This window comes from Mustela lutreola, chromosome 1, assembly GCF_030435805.1.
Source record: "Mustela lutreola isolate mMusLut2 chromosome 1, mMusLut2.pri, whole genome shotgun sequence".
In the NCBI taxonomy this organism is placed as follows: domain Eukaryota; kingdom Metazoa; phylum Chordata; class Mammalia; order Carnivora; family Mustelidae; genus Mustela; species Mustela lutreola.
This window is the reverse complement of record NC_081290.1, coordinates 260,645,216-260,672,090: the sequence shown is the minus strand read 5'-3', so window position 1 is coordinate 260,672,090 and position 26,875 is coordinate 260,645,216. Positions and strand designations below refer to the sequence as shown.

The 26,875-nt window shown below is 43.4% G+C and overlaps 1 protein-coding gene across 7 annotated transcripts in view; it reads right to left on the bottom strand.

The window, feature by feature from the left end:
* TCP11L1 (t-complex 11 like 1) overlaps positions 1–25,561 on the bottom strand; it is a 38,159-nt gene extending 12,598 nt beyond the window's left edge. For 2 of the 7 annotated variants that reach the window (XR_009345795.1, XM_059139184.1), the window contains exons 1-6: positions 25,301–25,561; positions 21,216–21,403; positions 9,607–9,739; positions 8,229–8,349; positions 6,924–7,144; positions 1,209–1,345 (exon numbers count right to left, since the gene is read on the bottom strand). Coding sequence is in view for 6 of the 7 variants with exons in the window: in XM_059139184.1 (XP_058995167.1) it covers positions 1,209–1,345; positions 6,924–7,144; positions 8,229–8,349; positions 9,607–9,739; positions 21,216–21,378 (775 nt within the window). In the remaining variant the exon portion in view is untranslated. Of the gene's footprint in view, positions 1–1,208; positions 1,346–6,923; positions 7,145–8,228; positions 8,350–9,606; positions 9,740–12,255; positions 12,275–21,215; positions 21,404–23,010; positions 23,089–24,603; positions 25,001–25,300 lie in introns of those variants that run through there. The other 5 variants (XM_059139136.1, XM_059139145.1, XM_059139155.1 and 2 more) reach the window with 5 other exon arrangements.
* Positions 25,562–26,875: the final 1,314 nt, after the last annotated feature.

Below are 26,875 nucleotides of genomic sequence, written 5' to 3'. Positions count from 1 at the left end.
AAAAAATCGAGGTCCACACCCATAAACTGGAATTTAAAAAAATAGTGGCTCCCGGCAGGAGGGTTATGCGAGGTTAAGGCCCACGCCCCGTGTATGTGCTGGGAACCGCAGCCGCTCTTCTCCCCATACAGTCTCCTCTGCTCGGCTCTGTCCTGACCCCTTCCGGGCCAGCTCGGCCTTCTCTGTCTGCAGCGGGATGAGCACCTGCTCTGGCCAGCAACACAATCTAGCCAGAGACCACCATTTTCTTTCTTAACCACCCCAGGTAGCAGCTAAATGGAACTCATAATAAATTGGATCCAGGGGCGTCAGTTGGGTATGCATCTGCCTTCAGCTCAGGTCATGATCTCGGGGTCCTGGGAATTAAGCCCCACGTTCAGCTTCCTGCTCAGCGGGGAGCCTGCTTCTCCCTCTCTGTTTGCCTCTGCCCCACCCCCCAGCGGTGCTCTCTCTCAAATAAATCTTTTTTTTTTTTAAGCTTTTATGTATTTATTTGACAGTGACAGAGAGAGTGAGAGCACAAGCCGGGGGAGTGGCAAGCAGAAGGAGAGAGGGATCACTAGGGATCATGACCTGAGCCAAAGGCTGACACTCAACCGACTGAGCCACCCAGGTGCCCCTTAAATAAACAAAATCTTAAAATAAATAAATAAATTGGATCCAAAGACTATAATTAACCAGGACTATCCGCTGTCGATGCAGAGAACCCCCCCCCCCACAAAACCATTCTAGAAATGCAACATAGCTTTGCATGCTATAGTCCTATTGTCCTCCTGCAGTCATCGGAGAGGTTTATGAAAATGAGACTTTTTCTGGGTATAAAACCAGAAATATTTTCTGCATATAGAACGGAGGCAAAGTAAAATTTCTTCCTGTACCTTTGAGAGAGGGGCACGTGAATTAAACAGTTACAAGAAGTCTGCCATATTTTAAAAATTAAGGCCAAGCATACGATTTACCCCAAACTGATATTTTCATTAAAAACCTAATTTCGGACTTCTTGGTTCTTTTAAATTTCTTTTCTTATATTCTACTTCTGTTTCTCTTGTTTGTCCATTGTCAAGTCCAAAGTCTGGTACTTTTCTATCTTGAAATCAGAACACTCCCATACAAAATTTGAGTTTTATTAGGCAAACAGTGTCGTTGTGCAACCAGCTAGGGCCCTGAAATGGAGAAAGAGTGCAGGAGCCACAAAGCATCGGACGTACTTGGCTGCTTCTCCAAAAGCTGTTGAAACTTCTTCCTTTCGTATTCCACAGACTGCTGCATGAGATGCGGCCTAATGCTAGTGATGGCAAAGTTCGCCATGTCCACTTTCATGAGGTCCAACACGGAAAAAATTGCCCTGAGAGAAAAGGAAGAAAAGCATTTAGAACTCGGCACGTGTCAAGGAAGCACTGTCTTGGAGGAAAGAAGGCAGCAGATTTGAGAGAGGCTTTTCATCTCAGAAAGAGCAGCAAGTAGATCAAGAAAAACAAATTTAGCGGGGGTGCCTGGCTGGCTCAGCCGCTAGAGCATGCGACTCTTGACCCTGGGGTCGTGAGTTTGAGCTCCAAGTGGGGCAAAAAGATTATTTAATAAAAAATAAACATAAAATAAGAAAAATTTAGAAAACACAAAAATTTAAGTAACAGATTAAAAAGACTAAGTTTTTAAGCTGCCTTCTGTCTCCCCTCCTCCATGGCCTACCTCCAAGCAAACACAGCTCCCCCACTGCCTGTGTAGGCTGGAACTCGCTCCTTGGCACTGGGTCAGCCCTCCTGGAAGCACAGAGGAAGGACAGCCAGGACCCGAGGTCAAGGACAGACACAGGACCACCCGGTCTTCATGGTCACACAGGCTAATTCACTTTCCCAGCAAAGAAAGAATAAGAACTCTCTCCTCTCTCCCCCCAGGATCTTCGTTTCAGGGCCTGCTTTCTGTTCTAGTTTTGCAGCAGAATGGTGAGCTCGCACTCTGAATGTGCCCGACGAGCAGACCTGACCCGACGCTCAGGACGCCTCGAGTCCCGCCTGTCAGGTACATACCTCTCTCTCCAGAGCCTGGGAGCTGCTAAGGGACCTATTTGCTGAAGGTGGTTGAGAACCCAAGGTACAGGCTTGGGTGTGGCCCCACATGGAAGGAAGAACAGGGTCACATGTCCTCTGAGTCCCCTGATGCCCTCTGGGACTGACCTAACACTGTATGATACAATGACCTTATATGTGGGTGTTTATCATGGAAAAATCACACAGTCTGAGAATGATTCGTGGCCTTTCCCCTGCCATCCTGAACACCTCCCAAGTATATGGAACAGCCCCCCTTTCTCCACGGCACATTCTGCCTCTCCTCTGAGCACTCCTTAGCAATTCCCTAAATCAACTGCAACTGGACTGCAGACCAGTGACGGCCGGAAACTGCCCACTGGCAGCCACTGACTGGAGTAGCCCACGAACGCGTTTGTGCTCCCAACATGTTTTCAAAGACCTCCATTTCCAGCCTCTCCCGAGAAATGAGAAGATCTGACAACACAGGCCCACATTCAGCTGCCTCCCTTTCAACAGTGTACGGACTCCCATTTTTGCGGGGCTCCCCGGGCCTTCTCTGTCTCAGTAGGAATTTGAGTTTAGGTTGAGTTTGCTGCAAGTTATTTCCCCAGAGGACTCACTTCCTAGGAACTCCTCACTTGGCCTTATTAGAAGCTCTTTCTGACTATTCTAACATTTAGCACCAGGCCCACTGCTTTAGAGATGTTCAGTAAGAGCCTGTTGCATGAATAAACACATCCATTTTTAGGAGTTTTTTGTTAAGATTTTTTTTTTTTAATATTTTTATTATTTGAGAGAGAGACGGAGAGGTGGGGAGAGAGAGAGAGAAAACGAGCAGGGTGAGGGGCAGAGGGAAAAGCAGACTCCCCGATAAGCAGGAAGCCAGATAGAGCTTGATCCTGGAACCCCAGGACATGATCTGAGCCAAAGGCAGACGCCCAACCGAGTCATCCAGGAGCCCCAATAAGATTTTTATTTTTAGGGGCGCCTGGGTGGCTCAGTGGATTAAGCCTCTGCCTTCAGCTCAGGTCCTGGTCCCAGTGTCCTGGGATCAAGCCCCACATCCAGGCTATCTGCTCAGGAGGGAGCCTGCTTCTTCCTCTCCCTCTGCTCCTCTTCCCCTCACCCACACTGCTTATGCTCACGCTCTCTCTCAAATAAAATCTTTTTTTTAAAAGATTTTATTTATTAATTTGACAGAGAGAAATCACAAGTAGATGGAGAGGCAGCCAGAGAGAGAGAGAGAGGGAAGCAGGCTCCCTGCCGAGCAGAGAGCCCGACGCGGGACTTGATCCCAGGACCCTGAGATCATGACCTGAGCCGAAGGCAGCAGCTTAACCCACTGAGCCACCCAGGCGCCCCTCTCTCTCAAATAAAATCTTAAAAAAAAAAAAAAAAAAAAAAAAGCTGAAAATAAAAGGAACTTTTGGAAAGCAACTTGGTAACATGCAGTGAGAATCTTAAAACTCTTCCTATCCTCTGACACAGGAAGCCTATTTAAGAACTTAGGGGCGCCTGGGTGGCTCAGTTGGTTGAGCATCTGCCTTTGGCTCAGGTCATGATCCCAGGGTCCTGGGACTGAGCCCTGCATCGGGCTCCCTGCTCAGCGGGGAGTCTGCTTCTCCTTCTCCCTCTGCTGCTCCCCCTGCTTGTGCTCTCACACCCTAAAGAACTTATAGTTAGGAAATAATCTAAAATACAGAAAAAAGTTTTATTTGCAAGGATGTTCATAACAGGATTAAACAGTAATTATATGTACTCTAATTGTCCATTTTCATAGGGTAATAATTAGCCATATCTATGCAAATAAATATCTTGCAGCCATTGCAAATACTTATGGGGAGTCTTAAGAAATAATCTACATTGGTTTTACAAAAGGGATTCTGTGGTGTTGGAACTGCCCAGAACCTTGAATGCAGTGGTGGATACACAAACTTACACAGGGATAAAATTATATAAAAATTAATATACAGACACAAGCGCATTCAAGTAAAACTGGAAATCTGAGTGAGGTCCCTGGATTGTATTCATCTCAACAGTCTAGTTGTGACGCCTCTGCAGTTCTGCGGAAGGTTAGCTTCAGGGGACGCTGGATAAAGTGTCCTGTATTATTTCTTACAACTCCACACGAACACACAATTATCTCAATGACACTTTCTTTCTTTCTTTTTTTTTTTTTTTAAAGATTTTATTTATTTATTTGACAGAGAGAAATCACAAGTAGTCGGAGAGGCAGGCAGAGAGAGAGAGAGGGAAGCAGGCTCTCTGCTGAGCAGAGAGCCCAATGCGGGACTCGATCCCAGGACCCTGAGATCATGACCTGAGCCGAAGGCAGCGGCTTAACCCACTGAGCCACCCAGGCGCCCCTCAATGACACTTTCAATTAAAAAAAAGTGAAATAGGGTATATTTGTTTGTCTATTTATTTAAGATTTCATTTATTTATTTGAGAGAAAGAGAGACAGCAAGAGAGGGAACACAAGCTGGGGGAGTGGGAGAGGGAGAAGCAGGCTTCCCACAGAAGAGGGAGCCCAATTCGGGGCTCGATCCCAGAACTCTGAGATCATGACCTGAGCTGAAGGCAGACACTTGACAACTGAGCCACCCTAATTAGGGTGTAAGGTTTATAGAAAAAGTCAGGCCCACAATGCCCACCAGGAGGACTTCTTAGAGTCAGCTGAACATTTGGGCTCACGAGATCTGACATCATCTAGTCACTCAGATGGCCAATAAGGCAGCAGCACACAGGTTACATAACAGCTGAGAGAAGACAGAGGTTTGGGGGCTGCCCGGCTAACATATTTATGTATATATGTGTGCTAATAGAGTTCGTAATAATTCTATGGCATGGCTTCTAGTGTCTCCACTAGGGACATGACCTGTTATAAAAGCTACTCCCCTAAAGGACTTCCAAAGTGTGGTGTCCCAGTCACTACATATAGAGCTAAGCAGCTGGCCAAAAGTCACATTCTCATGCAGCATCATGTCAATTGTTTATCAATAATATTATCAGAATGTGGCGCCTGGGTGGCTCAGTGGGTTGAGCCGCTGCCTTCGGCTTGGGTCATGATCTCAGGGTCCTGGGATCGAGTCCTGCATTGGGCTCTCTGCTCAGTGGGGAGCCTGCTTCCCTCTCTCTCTCTGCCTGCCTCTCTGCCTACTTGTGATCTCTGTCAAATAAATAAATAAAAATCTTTATAAAAAATAATAATAATATTATCAGAAAAATTATATAAATTTGGGGTGTCTCAGTTGGTACAGCATGCAACTCTTGATCTCAGGGTCAGGCATAAAAGCTTTAGGCATGGAGCCTACTTTTAAAAAAATTATATAGGGGCACCTGGGTGGCTCAGTGGATTACAGCCTCTCAGGTCATGATCTCAGGGTCCTGGGATCGAGCCCTGTATTAGGCTCTCTGCTCAGCGGGGAGCCTGCTTCCTCCTCTCTCTGCCTGCCTCACTGCCTACTTGTGATCTCTGTCAAATAAATGAAAATCTTTTTAAAAAAATTATATAAATTTGATCATGATTATATATATTTAAAAATAAACACCTGAGCATCTGAGAGGCTCAGTTGGTTAAGCATCTGCCTTCGGCTCAGGTCATGATCCCGGGGTGGTTCTGGGATAGAGTCCAGCATCTGACTCCCTGCTCAGCGGGGAGCATGCCTCTCCCTCTGTCTCTCTGTGTCTCTCTGATGAATAAAATAACCCCCCCCCCAAAAAAAAAAAGATCTTTAAAAATAAACACCCAAAAGACCAAAGGAAGTTAATATGAATTATATGTTAGTTAATAGAATTATATTCATGTTCAATTTCTTCAATGTCTTGGTTTTTTGTTTTTAAGATTTTTATTTTTTAAGATTTTAAGATTTTTAAGATTTTAAGATATTTATTATTTTTAAGATTTTAAGAATTTAAGATATTTTTAAGATCTTTTTTAAGATTTTATTTATTTGGCACAGAGAGAGCATGCACACAAGCAGGCTGCTGAGTAGAGAGCCCAATGTGGGGCCCAATCCCAGGACCCTGGGATCCTAACCTGAGCAAAAGGCAGACACTTAACCAACCAAGCCATCAACATGCTCCTTGCTTATGATTTTATTTTTAAGTAATCTCTACCTCCAATGGACTCACAACCTGGAGATCAAGAGTCACACACTCTAGTGACTGAACCAGCAAGATGACCCTCTTTTTAATTATACAGAAGAATGTCCACATTTTTGGGAGACACCTACTCAAAGGTTTAAGGGTAAAATGTCACAATGTCTGGAGGCACCTAGGTGGCTCAGTTGTTTAAGGCATCTGACTTGATTTCCACTCAGGTCATGATCTCAGTGTTGTGACTGAGCCCCACAACAGGCTCCAAGCTATCTCCCTCTCCCTCCCCACCACATTCCCTCTCTTTCAAATATGTAAATATTTAAAACAAACAAACAAAAAACCTGGGAGATCTGTGTAAAGGATACATGAGTATTAACCGCATGGTTTCTTCTTCTTCTTTTTTTTTTTTTAACTTTTTTGTGCGTTTGGAATTTTTCAAAATAAAATGTTGAGGGAGAAAAAAACAAAAAAAATCAACATGATTAACAGTGATTTTGCTTCTAGATGGTAAAATTATGGATGATTTTTTTCCCTTCTTTCTACTTTTCTTTATTTTACAAAATGTTTGTTTTTTATTTATTTATTTTTTTAATTCACATGTATCTACACTTGAATTCTAAATTTGAAAACAGGCTCTGATTGAGCCCTGTGTCCATGCTCAGCATGGAGTCTATTTGATACTCTCTCCCTCTGCCCCTCCCCCCACTCCAAGATGAAGAAATCTAAAAAGAAAAGAAAAAGAGAAAAGGCTCTGTATTTTAAGCACACTGAAGGTGATTAACATGATTTCTATACCTGAAAAGAGGCACTATTTCCTTAATGTCCTTTAGTTTCTTGACCTCCTCATCTCGAGCAGGTGCACAGAGGGTCCCCATCATGCCAATAATGAATTCTGCCAGCTTGGAAATGTCTAGGGCCCCATTCTCTGCTTCTTGCTTTATCAGATCCAGATCCAAGACTTCTGTTATCTGGTTTCTCAGTCTAGTGTGACCAGGCAGCAAGAAAGATAAGAGAGTCTACAAAAGAGCACAGCTAAGTTAAATCAAAGTTTCTTAGTCAGACATCATTTTTGATTATATGCAAAGGAACTCACAATGACCCAAATAAGGGCTTATCAATTGTTACTGTAATACAATTGTTACTGTGATACATATTTTAACCTTTTATTTAACAGTGGATAGAAAACATGTTTACAAATCATTTATTTATTTTTAAAATAGGCTCTATGCCCAACATGAGGCTCAAACTCACAACCTTGAGATCGAGTTGTGTGCCTTACTGACTGAGCCAGCCAGGTGCCCTGTTTGCAAATCATTTAGACTAGTTATTTAAGCTTCCATTTAAGGTTTATGTAGCAGTCCCTCAGATAAAAGATAAACTGTTAAAAATGAGAAAAAACACAATTAATGTGAGCCTCTGAGCCAACACAGATGTCAATTTCCACTGATACATTTCTTTGATACCACTGCTAAAGGTATTTGCAAAAGAATTAACTTCTACATAATGCCTTCTCTATCCCATGGACTGAATCATTTTTTGGCCATTATAAATTGAACACATCCACACCTATTAATTTTTTTTTTTTACAAACCACCTATATTGTAAAATAACTTTTGTTTTCCTTAAATAATTCTTTCTAAAAATATGAACCTTCAGGGGCACCTGGTTTGCTCAGTCGGTTAAGCATCTAAGTCTTGGTTTCAGCTCAGATCATGAATTCAGGGTCAGCAGGTTGTGAGACTGAGCCCCATGTTGGGCTCCTTGCTCAGCACAGAGTCTGCTTGATTCTCCCCTCCCTCTGACCCTGCTCCCACGTGTGCTCTCTTGCTCTCAATAAATCAATCTTTAAATATTAAAAAAATACATACACACAGACAAATACAACTTCATTTACAAAAGTAAAGCCTTCAAGTTATCATGGTTTGTTTCAAATTTTTAAAAGCACATTGAGCTATTCAAAAATAGTCTTAATCCACATTTCAGCAAGTACAAGTTTTAACTTATCCTTCAATTTCTTTCGAGTCTTTTGGTGCAGTAACACAGAGAAACTGACTACTCCAAACACACCACAAAAGCACCACAAATGGCTCTTTGCCTCACCTCTTTGATTTCCCCAACAAGTTTGATGGCATGGTCATATGTGGGGGGGTCTTCACTTAGCTGGACACTCAAGCAATCCCAAAAAGCTTTATGTACAATCTCCTTCACTCTCTTCTCCAAACTGGAAACAAATAGGAAAAAAATAAGCAAATAAAATATTTGAGCCTCGAATCACTTCCAAAAGCGCAAATTCTCCAAGTTGAGGGTGAGAAATTTTAAAAATAATTTGGATGAAGGAAAGATTTCCTGGATATACTTAAACCAAGCACATACCTTATTTTAAGTTTAGTGATTTATTTCAATAAATAACTCATTGGACAGAATAACTTTCAACTCATTTGACAGATGACATTGGGCCAATTAATAGCATATAACAGTGCCATAGGCTAAAAAGCATATTGAAAAGTTCGGAGCTGTTTTAATTTTCTCAGAAAACAGCAAGTTCCTTAAGATATTTATGATTAAGCAGTTTAAGATAACAACTCGGCATATATATAGGCTGAAGTACTTTACTTCCAGAAAATATCCTATTCCTATGTGATCTGTGTGATACTTGCTTAATTAGGTACCGAACTCTTACCACTAACATATAACATCTCATTAAAACCAGTCTCTGGGGGCACCTGGCTGGCTTGGTCAGTAGAGCATGATCTCAGGGTTTGGAGTTTGAGCCCCATGTAGGGTGTAGAGATTACTTACAAATAAAAACTTCAAAAAAAATCAGAGTCTTTATATTGTGAGAGCAAAACAGGTAGTTCTTCATTATTAATGTGAAAAAGTACTATCTTTGCAGAACACAGAAGAAAGATCTATAAAGTCATAAAAGGCTCATGTGTGCGACACCATAGCTTGGCAACCCAGCAGCCATTCCTCCTCCAATGTTTATCACGACACTTGTACAGTTATAATGGGCAATGATTTTGCTTTCTTATGACAATACATTTTAGAAGGTACACTTTTACACTCAAGAGTTTTAGATTCAATATGATGTGTGCCAGGTGCTACGGACGTAGAAAATAATGTATAGTCCTTGTCTTTGTAGGTTACAATCTGGTGAAGAACGCAGTAAACCAACAATTACAGTACAATGTGGTAGTTTACAAGAAATGAATGCAACAGTACAATGAAAACACAAGATAGGACAGCTAAGCCCTATGCAGTAGGAGGAAACTGACATGAAAGGTGTCCACAGATTTCCTAGACCTTTTATTTATGATCAGATTCCAAGCACAGACATACTGAGGGATTTTTTTTTTTAGCAACAACATACAATAGGAAAAAATACATTTGAATATGCGGACATCAAGCGGAGAAGACCTTTCCAGAACTGGGAAATGGCAGAGTTCCACTAAACAAGGTAACTCAGTAACCGCCTTACCTGTCTTCTGGTAATTCGACTGGTTTAATCCGAAAGTCTCCATTTACTACAATTTCATGGGCTAGAGCCATGTTAGTGACTCCTTTCGCTGTCTCTAGAAGTTCTTCTACTGTCACAAATCGAGGAGGACTAGCTGTAACAAAACCCAGTGTAAGAGATTTGCTTCTCTAGATTAAAATTTCCATTAATGTGAGGAGAAGGCAGCTGGTACCAGCTAATAATTTTGGTTATGCCTCTATTTATGAAAATACTCTGGCAATTTCAAACAACAGAACTTTACCTGTTTCATTTTTTTTTTTTTTTTAACCTAGAAACCTAAAAACAGAGACCACTTCCAACACTGAAAATAGCCAGTTTTTTACTTATGGCTGGTCGGTGGAAATGATTAAATTAAACTGAGACTTAGGTAAGATTTTTAAGTCAAGAAAAATTTAAATTTAATTTAAATTTTAAATTAAATTTAAATTTAAGAAAGGAGACCCCAGATCTAGGATTTCCTCATTTGTTCCCATCATCGGTTTACATTTTGTGTCACCACTAATACTGCGCCAGGAGCGAATTCCCCCAAATTAAAATTCATCAAGTAGTTTAGCACATCAGGTGCTACTCAGAAAACTAAAGCTACTACCCTGTATGTGATACTAAAAATGTTTTGAAACCATAATTTGAAAAGCACTGACCCAGAAGATAATTAAGAAGGTATATTAATTTTCTGTAATGGGGATAAGACCTAGGCTTCAAATGAGATAAATGTCATTGGTTTGCACAGGGTTTAGCAGTTATAAAGATCTTCTTAGGTTACTCAAAAACTATTTACCTTCCTCTTTTACCTTTTTCCTTTGCTCACCAAAAAAAAGGAACTAAATCTAAGAGCTGGTCATATGCTATCTGGTAAAAATCTTTATTTAGTCACAATAGGGGAAGTTGGGAATACTCAACAAAAAGTCTTTTCAACGTTTCCACAGGATAATAATAAAAATACTAAATAAATAAGTAAATAAATAAATCTTGCTTCATGAATATTAGCAAAATATAATATCCAAAAATCAAAGCCCAGATAAAAATTTTCAATATTACTAAGATGTCAATTTCTGCCAAATTGATCTATTCATAAAATGCAATCCCAGTAAAAACCCCAGCAAGTTTTTTGGTTGAAAAAGCCAAACTGATTCTAAAATTTACATGGAGATGCACAGGACCTACAGAAATGAAAACTACTGTGGAAAAGAATAAAGTTGGAAGATTTACACTAACTGATCTCAAGAGTTACTTTAAAGCTACAACAATCAAGACAGTATTTTTGGTATGAAGACAGATCCACAGACCCAGTGAAGAGAAGAGAGAACCCAGAAACAGACTGATACACACACACATACATACATATACATGTAGTCAATGAGGCAAGACTAGTTTAGCTAAACAGTGCTGGAACACTTGGTTCTCAGTATATACAAGAATGACCCTCAACCCTAACCTCACATGATAAGTAAAAAGGAACCCAAAATGGACCACAGACCTAAATATAAGAGCTAAAACTCCTAGGAGAAAAGACAGGTGAAATCTTTATCTTGAATTAAGATATCTGGAGTAAGATACAAAAAGATCAAACTCAATATATTAAGAGAAAAAAATTGATAAACAGTGCTTTACCAAAACTTAAAACTTTTATTCTGTGAAAGACTCCTACAAAGAAAATGAAAAGGCATGTCAGGTAGGACCGAATCTATGCAAAACACACATGTGATAAAGGACTTGTAGGCAGAATACAGAAAGAACTCTTATAACACAAAAACAGATGACAACCAGTAAAATATAGGCAGAAGATCTGAAGAGACATTGCTCCAAAGTAGATACACAGTGGCCAGTAGGCCATGAAGAGCTATTCAACATCATTAATCATCAGTGTGAGATAACAGAAAATATGTACACTGGTTTCTGCCCCTGGTTGCTGGCAGAAGACTCCTAAAATCCTTCTTACTTCCTAAGTGATAAGAACACGAGGAGCATCTAGTTTTAATATTTGGTTTTTGGGCGCCTGGGTGGCTCAGTGGGTTAAGCCGCTGCCTTCGGCTCGGGTCATGATCTCAGGGTCCTGGGATCGAGTCCTGCATCGGGCTCTCTGCTCAGCAGGGAGCCTGCTTCCCTCTCTCTCTCTCTGCCTGCCTCTCCATCTACTTGTGATTTCTATCAAATAAATAAATAAAATCTTTGAAGAAAAAAAAAAATATTTGGTTTTTGATCCCCTCACTAACAGCAGGCTCCTAAACCCCTTGATAATTCCGAAGCGATAAGCAGAAGGAACAGGTTTTGTTCCTTCGAGGTGACTCTGAATGAGCTCGTGGACAGCTTCTGGATGGGGGCTGGTCACCACAAAGACCATGCCAGGATCAGAAGGCTGGAATTTTCAGTCCTATTCTCCAGAGAGGTTAGAAGGGCTGGAAATGGAGTTAATAATTAATCAGGCCTGCAGGAGGAAGCCTCTATAAAGTCTCAATAGCAGGGCATTCAGAGATCTCCCAGGTTGTCCAACATATCCATACTGGAAAGGGTGATGCTCCCCAACTCCACAGAGACAGAAGCTCCAGCATGGAGGAAACCCCCAGACTTCACCCCAGGTAGCTCTTCATCTAGCTGCTCATCTGTATTTACCTTAATAAACCGGTGAACCGTGTCGCCTTGAGTTCCTTGAGCCACTCTAGCAAATCAACAGAATCCATGGAGGGGTCGGCGGAATCTCCAAGCTATAGCCCACTGCTCAGAAGCACAGATGACAACCTAGGCTTGTGACTGGTGGCCAAAGCAGAGGGACTGGAGGTGGGGGGCAGTATTCCTGTGGAACTAAGCCCTTCACCTGTAAGATCTGATGGTATCTGTGGGCAAACAGTGTCAGAATTCATTTGCAATGTAGGACACCCAGCTGGTGTGCAAATTGCTTGGTGGTGGCAGGGGAGGGGAACCCCACACATTTGGTATTAGAAGTGATATACTCGGGACGCCTGGGTGGCTCAGTTGGTTGGACGACTGCCTTGGGCTCAGGTCATGATCCTGGAGTCCCGGGATCGAGTCCCGCATCGGACTCCCAGCTCCATGGGGAGTCTGCTTCTCTCTCTGACCTTCTCCTCTCTCACCTTCTCACTCTCTCTCTCTCAAGTAAATAAAAAAATTAAAAAAAAAAAAAAGTGATATACTCTGTGTGAGTAGTAAAAGAGACACCCAGGAGAAAAACCCAGGAGGAAGGACTGGGTTTTGCCCCACGCAAGTTGAAAACTGTAGGTTTTTCCTTTTAGATTCAGGGAAATGCAATTTAAAACCACACTGAGATACCACTACACACCTACTGGAATGGCCAAAATGAAAGATGCTGACCATACCAAGTCCTGACATAGATGTGGAGTATCTGGAACTCTCTCATACATAAACAATGGGAATGAAAAATGGTACCGTCACTTTGGAAAACTGGTTCTTGGTTTCTTATAAAGTAAAGCATACCCTGACAACATGACCCAGCAAACCCACTCCTAGGTCTTCACCCAAGAAAACTGAAAACATATGGCCATGTTTTGTCGAGTACAGGCCAAGACCTGTACTCAAATTTTAACAGCAGCATTTTTCCTAACAATCACACCCTAGAACTAATCCAAATGTCCATCAACGGCAGAATGGATAAACAGATTGTAACCATACACCAGAATACTACCCTGTGATAACAAAGGAATAAACGAAAACATGCAAAAACACAAATGAATCCTAAAAGCATCATCTCAAGTTAACGAGTCAGATACAAAGACTATATACAGTACGATTCCATTTATTTGAAATCATAAAAAGGGCAACATTATAGTGACAGAAAGCAAGTAAGTGGTTGTCAAAGGCTGGAACTCATTATATGAGGCCAGCATTGCCCTGACACCAAAACCAGACTCTACAGGAAAAGAAAATTACAGGTCAACATCCCTGATGAACATAGATGCAAAGATCCTCAACAAAATATGGCAAACCAAATTCAACAATACATTAAATGGGTCAAACGCTGTGATCAAATGGTAGGAAAGATTCACTGTCCAGGGACATGGGGATTTGGGGAGGTGATGAAAATGTTCTAACAGCTCATAATTGTGGCAGCAGTGACACAACTGTAAATACATTTGTCAAAACTCAAATACATACTTAAAATTCAACTTCATTATATATAAATTATACCTCAATGAAGTCGATTAAAAATTCAAAGGCACTGAGCAGGAATTTGCTATATGCATACTGATTATTAAATTTATTCAAGCTATTATTTTCTCTTTCCATTTATCAGAAAATGGAACTTCCACTGTGGCATATCAACAGCAAGCATCAGAAATTATTAAATTCCAGGAGCACCTGGGTGGCTCAGTGGTTTAAGCCCCTGCCTTCGGATCAGGTCATGATCCCAAGGTCCTGGAATTGAGCCCCACACTGGGCTCTCTGCTCAGCAGGGAGCCTGCTTCCCCCCTCCCCTGCCTATCTCTCTGCCTACTTGTGATCTCTGTCTGTCAAATAAAGAAAGATCCTAAAAAAAGAATAAAAGATTTTATTTTTCTTAAGTAACAACTACACCCAATGTGGGGCTTAAACCCACAACCCCAAGATCAAGAGCCACACCAACTTAAAGAGACTCAGGATTGTCACCAAGGCTTCCAAGTTTTGTTTTAGCCCTGGTTTTGCAAAAATCTTCAAATGTCTGATCATCTTAAACTTATGAAAAACAAACAAACAAACAGAAACACACCCAGTTTTCACAGTAAATTTGCCATTTTTCAACAATTTGGGGCATTTGGGTGATGAGAAATAGACGCTGGTCTCATGAAACACAATGGACAGAGCACGTCAGGGAGAAATTCAATTCCCTCTAACCAAGACTCTTGAATGTGACCTTGAACAAGTCATTTAAACCTTCCGGGCCAGAGGCGCCTGGCTGGTTCAGTCAGTTAAGCATCGGACTGTTGGTTTAGGCTCAGGTTGTGATCCCGGGCGGTGGGGTCAAGCCCTGCGAGGAGGCCCACACTACTGGGGAGACCACTTGGGATTCTGTCTCTCCATCTCCCTCTGCTCCTAAATCTTTAAATCTTCCAGGGCCACTATTTGCTAATATGCAAAAAGAGGACAACCGAAGGAATGTTCTATGAAAGAGGAGACTTCCAAATTATAGGTTAGTGCGTTCACAGGGTTTTGGGCATACTTAGGACAAAACCATTTGTACCGAGTGCTGAGAACATCAGACACCAGTTTACAGGCACTGTCCAACTTAGGAGCTACTTGAAATCAAACTTATTAATGAAGGGTACCTGATCAAAAGAGATAAGAGCTACAATTCTATGATATGATCAGGATACGTTACAGATCTACACCCACAGGAATTGTTCACTGCATACTAATCACAGGGTTGACTGTTTTGTGTTTGCAAATTCTCAAATGGCAATTCACTGAGTGCAGTGAAGAAGGGTAAAGTTTATCCACAGAACATAGTGCACTGTGTAGAAATTGTTTGTTACTTTGTCTTCCTCACTAGACAGCAAGCTCTATGAGCAAAGAGACTGTGTGGACCTGCTGGCTCACTGCTGGGTTCCTGACACACAGCATGCACTTAATAAATACTGACTGAACACAGACACACCATAACTCAAAGTCTCGTCATGAGCTTTAAAAATGTAAGAGGGCGGGGACCGTGGCTGGCTCAGTTGGAAGAGCCTGCAGCTTGATCTCGGGGTTGTGAGTTCGAGCCCCACACTGGGTGTGGAGATTACTGAAATACACAAACCAAAATGTAAGAATTTAGTACCATCCACTTATCTAAGGATGCCTGGGATACACTAATTAAACTCACAGGGGCGCCTGGCTGGCTCAGTCAGTAGAGCATGCGATTCTCACCTCGGGGTTGTAAATTCAAGCCCCATGTTGGATATAGGGATTACTTAAAAATAAAATCTTTAGGGCACCTGGGTGGCTCAGTGGGTTAAGCCGCTGCCTTCGGCTCAGGTCATGATCTCAGGGTCCTGGGATCAAGTCCCGCATGGGGCTCTCTGCTCAGCAGGGAGCCTGCTTCCTCCTCTCTCTCTCTGCCTGCCTCTCTGCCTACTTGGGATCTCTCTCTGTCAAATAAATAAATAAAATCTTTAAAAAAAAATTAAATCTTTAGGGGCATCCAGGTGGCACAGTCAGTTGAGTGTCTGACTCTTGGTTTCAGCTCAGGTCATGATCTCAGGATTCTGAGATCATGTCCTGCCTAGGGCTCTGTGCTCAGCGTGGGGTCTGCCTAAGACTCTCTCCCTCTCCCTCACCCCATCTGTCCCTTGCCCACATGCACATGTGTGCCTTTTTTCTCTCTATCCCTCTAAAGCTAAATAAATCTTCAAAAAAAAAAAAAAATAAGAGGGGCGCCTGGGTGGCTCAGTGGGTTAAGCTGCTGCCTTCGGCTCGGGTCATGATCTCAGGGTCCTGGGATCGAGTCCCGCATCGGGCTCTCTGCTCAGCAGGGAGCCTGCTTCCCTCTCTCTCTCTCTCGCTGCCTGCCTCTCCATCTACTTGTGATTTCTCTCTGTCAAATAAATAAATAAATAAATCTTTAAAAAAAAAAAAAAAAAAGAATAAAATCTTTTTTTTTTTTTTTTTTTTTAAGATTTTATTTGTTTATTTGTCAGAGAGACAGCGAGCGAGAGAGAGCACAGGCAGACAGAGAGGCAGGCAGAGTCAGAGGGAGAAGCAGGCCCCCTGCGGAGCAAGGAGCCCGATGTGGGACTCGATCCCAGGACGCTGGGATCATGACCTGAGCCGAAGGCAGCTGCTTAACCAACTGAGCCACCCAGGCGTCCCATGAGAATAAAATCTTTTTTTAAAAATGTAAGAACTTAGTGTCATCCCTTTATCTAAGGAGACCTGGGATTTACTATTAAACTCACAAAGAACTGATTCAATAAACCAAAAAGCTAAGTGGAAAATATTAACTGGAATAACAATTGATGCTTTTCATCTGAATACAGCATCTTTCACTGGCCAAAAGGTGATGAAACACCAGCACAGAAGGTGCTTTGTGAGCAGAGAAGCATATGGAAGTAGAGAATCTCAGAGGGGACATTAAGTTACAGCTGACCAACCCTTCCTCTGAGGAGCTCTGTGTTTAAGGAACACATCATTGTTAGAATCAAATCACCACTTCAGATTAGGGCCAACCAATTCTCACAAGCCAGCCTTTTTTTTTTTTTTTTTTCCAATATTCTCTATCACTACTAAAGGTTCTGCGCCCAAATTCCAACGTGTGTGGGGGCAAGCAGTTGTCACACACCCACCAGGGGTCCTACAATTCCATTCAATCCTGACACTATCTACCTGCAGGTAGCGTCCAATCCCACAGGTTAGGGGCTGGGTTCTACAAACTGCCCCAGTTCCAAGTCCACCGTGTCACCTGTGCTATAAATCAGAGGTTCCAATGACTCCCTCCTCTTGTTCGCTTAATCTGCTACAGCAGCTCACAGAACTGAAAAACGTGTCACTTAGCAGATCCTTGGTTTAGTACAAAAGGCTAGACTCAGGAGCAGCCCCGTGAAGAGATGGGTGGGGCAAGGGGGAAGAAGCGTCCGTGCCCAGAGCACCCCACTCTCTCAGCACCAGCACGTGTTCACCAACCCAGAAGCTCCCCCAACACAGTCCTCTGGGGTTTTTAATAGAGGCTTCATTATACAGGCATGATTGATTCAATCACTAGGTCATTGGCAGGGCGCTTGGGTGGCTCAGTCGGTTAAGCGATCAACTCTTGATTTCAGCTCAGGTCCTGATCTCAGGGTCCTAGGATCAAACCCCGGGTCTGGGTCCCTGTTCTCTCGTTGTTTGGTAGGGAATCTGCTGGAGGATTCTCTCTCCACCCCTCCCCACACATGCCCAGGCCTCTGCTTTCTTCCTCTCTTAAATCTTTAAAAAAAAAAAATCACTGGCCATTGACAGTTGATTTAACTTCCAGACCCTCTCCCCACTCTGCAGGTTGGGGGATGAGACTGAAAGTTTCAACCCTTGGGACGCCTGGGTTGAGCCGCTGGGATCCCAGCCACCTGGGATGGAGCTCCTTGGTTCCTTGCTCAAAAGGGGACCTGCTTCTCCCTCTGCCTCTGCCTGCCCATCTGCCTGCCTGTACTTGCTCTCAATCTCTCTGACAAACCAAAAAAAACCAAAAAAACAAAAAAAAAACCTTTAAAATTAAAAAAAGAAAGTTTCAACCCTCCAATTAATCATATGAGACTGGGTCCCCCTAGGAACCAGCCCCCATCCTGGAGTGATCTATATGCTTTCCAGAAGTCACCTCATTAACATAACAAAAGATACCTTTCCAGTGCTCATCACTTAGGAAATTCCAAGGGAGCTCTTTGCCAGGAACTAGCCAAAACCCAGAGTTTTCTTATTTTATAATTCACAACATCACAGTTACCAACAGCAATTCTGCCCTTAAAATATTACTCTATTATAATTTGCAAGGCTAAAGATTATCTTTTTGCTATTTACATTTTAATTTGTAGAATTCAGAAGTGATTCTACAGTTACTACAAACTCAAATGTCTACAGTTTCTTTCATATTTTATAAATTCTTTTTTTTTTATATTTATTTATTTATTTGACAGACAGAGTAGGCAGAGAGGCAGGCAGAGAGACAGGGGGAAGCAGGCTCCCTGCTGAACAGACAGCCTGATGTGGGGCTCAATCCCAGGACCCTGAGATCATGACCTGAGCCAAAGGCAGAGGCTTACCCTTCTGAGCCACCCAGGTGCCCCAATATTTTATAAATTCTTATTTATGCTCTAGGTGATGAGTGAGGCTTCCTGATGTGGTCCCCAGACTATAGGGTCTGAGCTTTACACAGAGGCCCATGGCCCTGTGCCTACCTATTATTATAAGAAGAACAAGGAAGCCAGAGCAATATTTTAGGGAACTGATTTTATATATCATTTTGGTATAGACTTCTAAACAAATTTAATGAAATCTTCCATGACTTTCTTCCTAAAAAAATGCATATGCACACAAATGTTGATATACTTTTCTGGCTGTTCCTACAACCCCTAAAAATCTTGGGTCCCAAGATAAGTACTCTTGTCTTAAGGACATAACTACATACAGTCTCAGATAATATAGTCTAATGTTGGCCTGACATTAATTTGGAGTCATGCCATTAGACTGACAGGATGCCAAAGCAAGGCCATCAATCAAAGAATGACTAAAGATCCATACCAATGATCCTCCTTTGTCAGAAACTGTAGGTGATAAAACCATCATGTCAGCCATATACATCCCAATTACAGCAATCAGTCTGGTATCTTTAATCGCAATAGATGACATGCCAGTAGTATTAACAATTAATATTTATTGAGCATTTACTAGGTGCCAAGCATTATTCTAAACGCTTTACATGAATTCATTTAATCTTTACAACTATCCTAAGAGATAAGTGTAATTTCCTCATCTTAAAAATTAGAAAACAGGGGCACCTGGGTGGCTCAGTGGGTTAAGCCTCTGCTCAGCAGGGAGCCTGCTCCCCCCACCCTCTCTGCTTGCCTCCCTACCTACTTGTGATCTCTTTCTGTCAAATAAATAAATAAAATCCTTAGGAAAAAAAAATAAATAAAAGCTTAAAAAAAAATTTTTTTTTAAATAAAAAAATGAAAATGAGAAAACAGGGATGCCTGGCTGTTTCAAGTCAGTAAAGCATGGGACTCTTAATCTCAGGGTTATGAATGCAAACCCCTTGTTGCGTATAGAGATTACATAAAAATAAAATCTTAAAAAATAAACAAGAATGAGACAACAGAAGCTTTCTAACTATACATATTAGAGACCAGTATGACCAAAGTCATATTTGCTTACAGTGAGGTCTTTGTACATTTCGGGTGCTAAAAGAACCTGATTTTTTTCTGCAAAAATAATTTTTTTCTGTAAGGTATAACACATGCGTGACAGTCCTACCAACAGCGAGTTTCCCTGAACCTACTGGTATTTATCAAAATTTACGTGATACTAAACCACAATAAAAATGGGGCCCATAATGTTTGCTAATAAGAATATTACGTTGAAGGGCACCTGTGTGGTTAAACATCGGTTAAGCATCTGCCTTCGGCTCAGGTCCTGATCTCAGGGTCCTGGGACTGAGCCCTGTGTTGGGCTCCCTGCCCATCGGGAAGTGAGCTTCTCCCTCTCCCTTGGTAACCTCCCCACCCCTGCTCCATGGGCGCGTGCATGTGTGTGCACATGAGCTCTCCCTCTCTCTCTCTCTCAAATAAATAAAATCTAAAAAGGAAAAGAAAAAAAGAATACTTTGTTGAGGGGTGCCTAGCTGGACCAGTCAGTAAAGCATGCCACATACACGGGGCGTAAACCTTAATTTAAAAAAGAAAGAAAGAAAGAAAAGAGTACTGTGTGGACTAATAAATTACCTGGGAAGGACTTTGATCATTTTAAAAGAAACAACCTGAAACCCCAAAAATGTTGATATTTCTTTCAAATACGAAGAACTACTGATCACCTCCATTTTAAAGAGATAACATCAGCACTGACATTCTTAGACTATGACACTCCCTCTTAAAACTTTCATTTTTGGATTCACTTCAAAAAGCTTAAGTATTCTTAATAAAAGAATAAAAGACATGAGTTGGGGCGACTGATGGGAATACTTGTGGAAATTACCACCTTTTCATCCATGAGGCCGGCTCCCTGCCAGGGATCTGAAATGACTTGACCGACCATTCAGCAAAGTGAATTCCCTCAGCCTCGTGGGAACGAAGCCCCCAGGCAATGAAGTTAGGGTGTGGTGACCTCACTCACATTCAAAACCTATTTCTTTTTTAACCTGCACAAGCACAGTCCTGGCTGGAACCTGCCTCAGACTTTTCAGACGCTTTTTTAAATTAAAGCTACAATTTGCACTCCACCCTCTTTCTCAGAGCACTTCAGAGAAAGTGGAATGCCACGGAGACCGCAGGAAGACAGGAATATTCTGGACAGGATCCTAAAACTTTAATTTCTCAAGCAACTGAAAACCCACAAGTGGGGGCGCATGAGTGGCTCCGTAAAGCATCTGCCTTCCAGCTCAGGTCATGACTTATGGGTCCTGGGATGGGCCCGCAGGGCTCTCTGCTCAGTCTGCGACTCTCTCTCTCTCTTTCTCTTGCTCTTTGCCTCCCCACCGGGCATTTTCTCTAATAAATAAATAAAATTTTTTTAAAAACCAGAAAAAAAGAGGGGCTCCTGGGTGGCTCAGTGGGTTGGGACTCTGCCTTCGGTTTGGGTTGTGATCTCGGGGTTCTGGGATCGAGTTCCTCATCGGGCTCTCTACTCAGCAGGGAGCTTGCTTCCTCCTCTCTCTCACTGCCTGCCTCTCTGCCTACTTGTGCTCTCTCTGTCAAATAAATAAATAAAATCTTAAAAAAAAAAAACAAAACCCAGAAAAAAAGAAAACCCACAAGTGACTACGCTGCCGGTTGAGAAACTTACTAGTTATCCGCAATGTTATATTATTAGAACCCAGGTCAAGGTCACAAGTACAATGAAGCCTAATCAAAATATTATCTCAAAACATAGGGTTTCTACCCAAAGGCAAATTTGCTTACAGTGAGGTCTCTGCACTCTTTGGGTGCTGGGAGAGCCCGACTTTACTGTTTTCTGTAGAGCGGCATCAGAACCTTTCACAGCATCTTCAAGGTCTTGCTCAGAATCATTCGATTTTGATTTTCCTGCTTCATTTATATTGGGCTTGTCAGGGTTTTCGGACATTCTCAATTAAGTTTAATTCACTTTCCTAGGAAAGAAAAAAAAAAGTGAACCAAATGTTCTGGCTCTGCCACTAAGCTAGTAGTACAACTCTGGGCAAATCATTTATTCTCCTTGGGTTTCAATTTTCTCACCTGTGAAAATGAATGGGCTTGTGAAGCTCTTACCCAGCTATCATATTGTACCTCAGTGATTAAACAGACAGCTCTAAAATGACGCTTGTGATTTACCAAATTTATGGACCTGTACCTCAGATACAGAGCGACAAGTTTGAATATTTTTGTTCCACACTCCTAAGTACCATGTCAAAAGAAAAAAGAACAGGACCTTACATTGTTGGAAGATAATACTACCAAGTGCCCGCTTCTATTTTAATCAAAGAGTGATTCAATTCGTCACTACTTTCATTCCTGAGAGCTGATATGAAAAATCTTTGGAAACCATGCTTTTTTTTTTTTTTTTTTTCTTAAAGATTTTATTTATTTATTTGACAGAGAGAAATCACAAGTAGTTGGAGAGGCAGGCAGAGAGAGAGAGAGGGAAGCAGGCTCCCTGCTGTGCAGAGCCCGATGCGGGACTCGATCCCAGGACCCTGAGATCATGACCTGAGCCGAAGGCAGCGGCTTAACCCACTGAGCCACCCAGGCGCCCCGGAAACCATGCTTTTAACCTTTGCTTCCATACACTGGGCTGATGAGCCGCTTCCCTCATTCTGTTGTGTAGATGACTAGAGATGACACAGAAGGCAGAATCTTACAAGGCATGTAAGAATATGCGGGGCAAATATTTTTATTAACTTCTTGTCAGTGAGCAGGAAAAGATCATAAGGAGGAAGTTGCAAACAACCACAATGTATGGGGTTGGGCGGGGTTTTAATTTTTTAAGTTGCTGGTTAGAACAGGAATAATATTTAGCACATTGGTTTGGGCCAGTTTAAAAAAAAAAAAAAGGAAAAAAAAGGCCTGAAATCGTAACCTCTTTTTATTTTTTTTTCTAAATTAATTTTTTTTAAGATTTTATTTATTTATTTGACAGAGAGAGATCCCAAGTAGGCAGAGAGGCAGGCAGAGAGAGAGAGGAGGAAGCAGGCTCCCTGCTGAGCAGAGAGCCCGATGCGGGACTCGATCCCGGGACCCTGAGATCATGACCTGAGCAGAAGGCAGCGGCTTAACCCACTGAGCCACCCAGGCGCCCGTAACCTCTTTTTACTGTAGAAGTTTTGTCAAGTTTTTCTTTCCCAAGGTTTTTCCCTAGAGTTCTCTCTTCCTAAGGTGTTTATAATTAAGGGAGAAGACAGACACAATGTTTCTGCATTCACAAAACTGCAAATAATTAGAATTTGTACCATCAGCACTTGGAGATCACAAAACATTTTCATAAATACTAATTAGTCTTTATTATACACCTGGATGGTAATCCAGGGATCAAAAGAAATGTTGACTCCTTCCAAAAGGTCTGGCAGACTCTCTTTTGCACATTAAACAGAGAAGAATCACTTGATATAATTATCTGAAATTTCAGATCCCTCCATTAAATAAAATGAAGTTACTGGAATTGACATTTTCAGGCCTGCATTTTTTTTTTTCCAGGCCTGTATTATTAATATGAAAGTTGCTTTAATGCAGTTCTCCTTACCTTCTGACATCCCACTCCAGACAACCATCTCCTCTGTCCTAAATCCTGTTAGGCTCTGGATATGCTCCAAACCAAAAGATAACATTGCCAGCATATTCTATGAGAAAGGACAAACACACACACTTCTAATTTTATCCTCTTCACATGCTGAGAATGAGCTCAGAAAGGATGAAGTAACTCCTACTGCGCAGTGAGGAGGAAGGCATGCTTTTCTCCAACGCTCAGTTTAGTAAACTAACCTCATCCTTTTAAGATTCAGCTCAAGTCCTACTCCTCCCAGGACACTTCCCAGCAATGTCTGTACCTTTCCCTGAACTCTTGTTGGGCTAGTTACTGAACATCTGGCATGCATCCTTGCCTTAAATCCAATTCAAAATATACTTATTTAGGGGCTCCTGGGTGGCTCGGTCGTTAAGCATCTGCCTTCAGCTCAGATCATGATGCCAGGGTCCTGGGATGGAGCCCCAAGTCCAGCTGACTCTGGCTCTGTGCTCGGCAGGAAGCCTGGTACTCCCTCTCCCACTCCCCCTGCTTGTGTTCCCTCTCTTGCTGTGTCTCTGTCAAATAAATAAATAAAATCTTTTAAAAAATTCTATATTTTTATCTCTATCTATCTATCTATCTGTCTGTACTTATTTAAATAGGCCTGGAGAGGGAAACGTGCTCACAAGGAAACAACAGACTGAAGCTTAAGTCTTGGTGGCATGAAGAAATCACTAAGGGAACAGGGCAGACGGAGACAAGAATTCTGCCTGGTGGAAGGCTGGGATAACCTTCCCGACAAAGGTGACATTTGAGCTGTTCTTTTGAAAACAGAGGATTTAACCCAATTTAAAAATGTCTAGAGTGAGGGCGCCTGGGTGGCTCAGTGGGTTAAGCTGCTGCCTTCAGCTCAGGTCATGATCTCAGGGTCCTGGGATCAAGTCCCGCATCGGGCTCTCTGCTCGGCAGGGAGCCTGCTTCCCTCCTCTATCTCTGCCTGCCTCTCTGCCTACTTGTGATCTCTCTCTCTGTCAAATAAAATAAATAAAATCTTTAAAAAAAAAAAAAAAAAAAAAAATGTCTAGAGTGAGAGAGGAGGTGGAAAGGGAGAGCATTTCACTCAGGGGACAAATGTGAAGGCACACGAAAATGAGCAGGAGAACTAGTGGCAGGTGATGAAGAGGGAAAGATGGGTTAGGGCGAGCCTGCAAAACTGCTAGTTTTATTTAAAACACACACAGGGGTGCCTGGGTGGCTCAGTGGGTTGGGCCACTGCCTTCGGCTCAGGTCATGATCTCAGGGTCCTGGGATCGAGCCCCGCATGGGGCTCTCTGCTCAGCGGGGAGCCTGCTTCTCCCTCTCTCTCTGTCTGCCTCTCTGCCTGCTTGTGATCTCTCTGTCAAATAAATTAAAACACACACACACACACACACACAACTCTTCATCTAGATTTTTAACTTCTTCGTGCCCAGCACCAACCACATTCCCCAATCCGCTCCATCCGTGTAAGCCTGTCTTCCAAACAGAAGCCCGTTAAGTATTTGTTGACAGCTGTGTCATCTCTGTGATGTCAGCGTGTGTGGGAAGGATGGGCGTTGGTCTCAGACGTACCTGGGTTCCAATTCTGGCTCTTTATTAGCTGGGGCACTTCAGTTTCCTCCTCTGTAAAATGCAGCTACCTACTTCTTCGATTTGGGGGACGATGAGACGACAGAATGTGCCTAACAGCAGCTGGCACACCACAGGCTTCCCCCAGACGGGAGCTGTAATTATCGGGCTCCAGGAAGCGCCGACTGCTTACAGCGTGCTCATTCATTCAACAATCACCAACTCCGGCTCCGCCCGAAAAGGGAACCGGGGTAAGAGGCTCCTCGCACTGGCCCGAAAGACCTTCCATCCGAGCTACACGCTCGGCCCAGGGCGCCACAAGACACTCCCCAGCAGAAAGGGTCTCTCGGCAAAGGCAAGGCGCTCCGTCCACCGACGCCGGGACCCGCTCCCTCTGGCCCCCAGTGCCACTCACTCTGGGCGCCCGGATTCCGTTGTAAACAACTGTTCGGGCCGGCGAGGGAGTGGCGGGCCGGCTGCGGGTGATGGAAGAGGGGCGCGCTAGGAGCACGGCCTCGAGGGGCGGGACAAAGGCCGCCCTACGCCGCCCCCCGCCGCCGCCCCTGCTTCCCCCTCGCCTCCACCAGACCGCACGGGATCCGACCGGCGCGGACCGGGCCAAGAAATGCCTGGGAATGCCACCCGGCGCCTCCCGCGCGGGCCCCGCAGGGCTGCCAGCCTCTGCGTCCCCTTCCCTCACCTGCCGCGGAGTTCTCCCTCCTGCCGCTCGGGCGAGGAATGAGACGGCCGCCGGCGCCGCGGCGGAGGCGCGGAACGATGCGCGGCGAGCACGGGACGCTTCAGCCTCTGCCCTTCCGAGGCTGCATCCCTCGCCGCGCTGCGGGCGGTCCTCCGAGCCAGGCTCGGGTGGGTAGCGGCCAGTGTGGCCGCTCCTCAAGCGTCGGGAAGGAGGAGGCAGCACTTTAGCCAGGAGGCGCCCGCCCCTCGTAGGGCGGCGCCATGTTTTCGTACGGAAAAGCGGGAGGCGCGGTCCGGTGCGGGCTGAGGGGGCTCGGTGGGCGGGGGATTGAGCCGGGAGGCGCCATGTTTCCGTACGGAGATGCGAGAGGTAGGCTCCGAGTCGGCCGGCGGGGCTCAAGCGGGCGGTGGCTCGGAGACAGGTCGTGCCCGCCCCACGCAGGGCGGCGCCATGTTTTCATACGGAAAGGTGGGCGCCGCAATGAGAGTGTGAGGCGGGAGAGGAACACGTGGTAGAGCCTGCGCGGAGTCTGTCCAATGAAAGAATAAGGCCGCTTATTCGCAACCTCTTTCAAAGCCTTTCCTGCCCGGGTTTTCAAACATCAGTATTATCCTCATATTTTGTAGCGGCACGTAGTTTATTATTCTGCCTCATTTCGGCTGTTTAAAAAAAAAGCCATGCCAACCACTTGGATAGCCCAGCCTCACTTTAACGGCACAGACTGATTTTGATTTGGGGGTCCTCTCATTTATCTGAGTGGTCGCTACACGTTGTCGATAGAGCCAGACTAAAGCCCGAATAGACGCGAGGGAAGGGGACGGACGGTTCCCTTGTGGGTTCAGCTCCGCGTAGGTAACATAAACAACAGTGAGCGCTTGGTGCATTTTATGAACTGTTTTCTAGAAAAAGAAAATATCGTGCTAAGACAAGCCCGTTTGGAGTCTCATCTCCCTCATCACAGGTAGTGGGGGCCGTGATTATCTGGGCACTGGACTGGAGGCTGCTCCAAAAAAAAAAACAAAAAAAACAAAAAACCCACATGCTTTTCTTACCTTTTAGTGGCACGATAGCAAACTACGTGAACAGAGATCGTTTTTGTACCTAAAATTAAAAAATAAAAGCTATGTGATTCTTAACTGTTCATTTGTAAAGATGCTATAAGACTGAGCATAAGTCATGCATGCCTTAATTAAACAAAACGAAGGTAATAACCGGGTCTCCTACCTGTAGCCTATAAACCTTAAATTTAAATAAGCAGGAAAGCAAGATGATGTGAAATTAGTGCTTTCAAACACTACTAAATAGATAACATGTGGGCAGTTATTCCTAAAGTATTGAAGGCTGAGGACAGCACACCTTCAAGTCATTCACGAACTAGAACATTAGGTATTTTTTTCTTAAATACACACGCACGTTGAAGTCCTCAGATGAGGATTCACTTTAGGAGAGGGAAAAAAAAAACAACCCTTAAGATACTCAACTAACTGGAATAAAGATTCATCAAGAAAACATTAAGCTCTCATTGCAGGGTCCGGACTAATATACCATAGGGTCTCTGGACTAGTGTCCTCCACC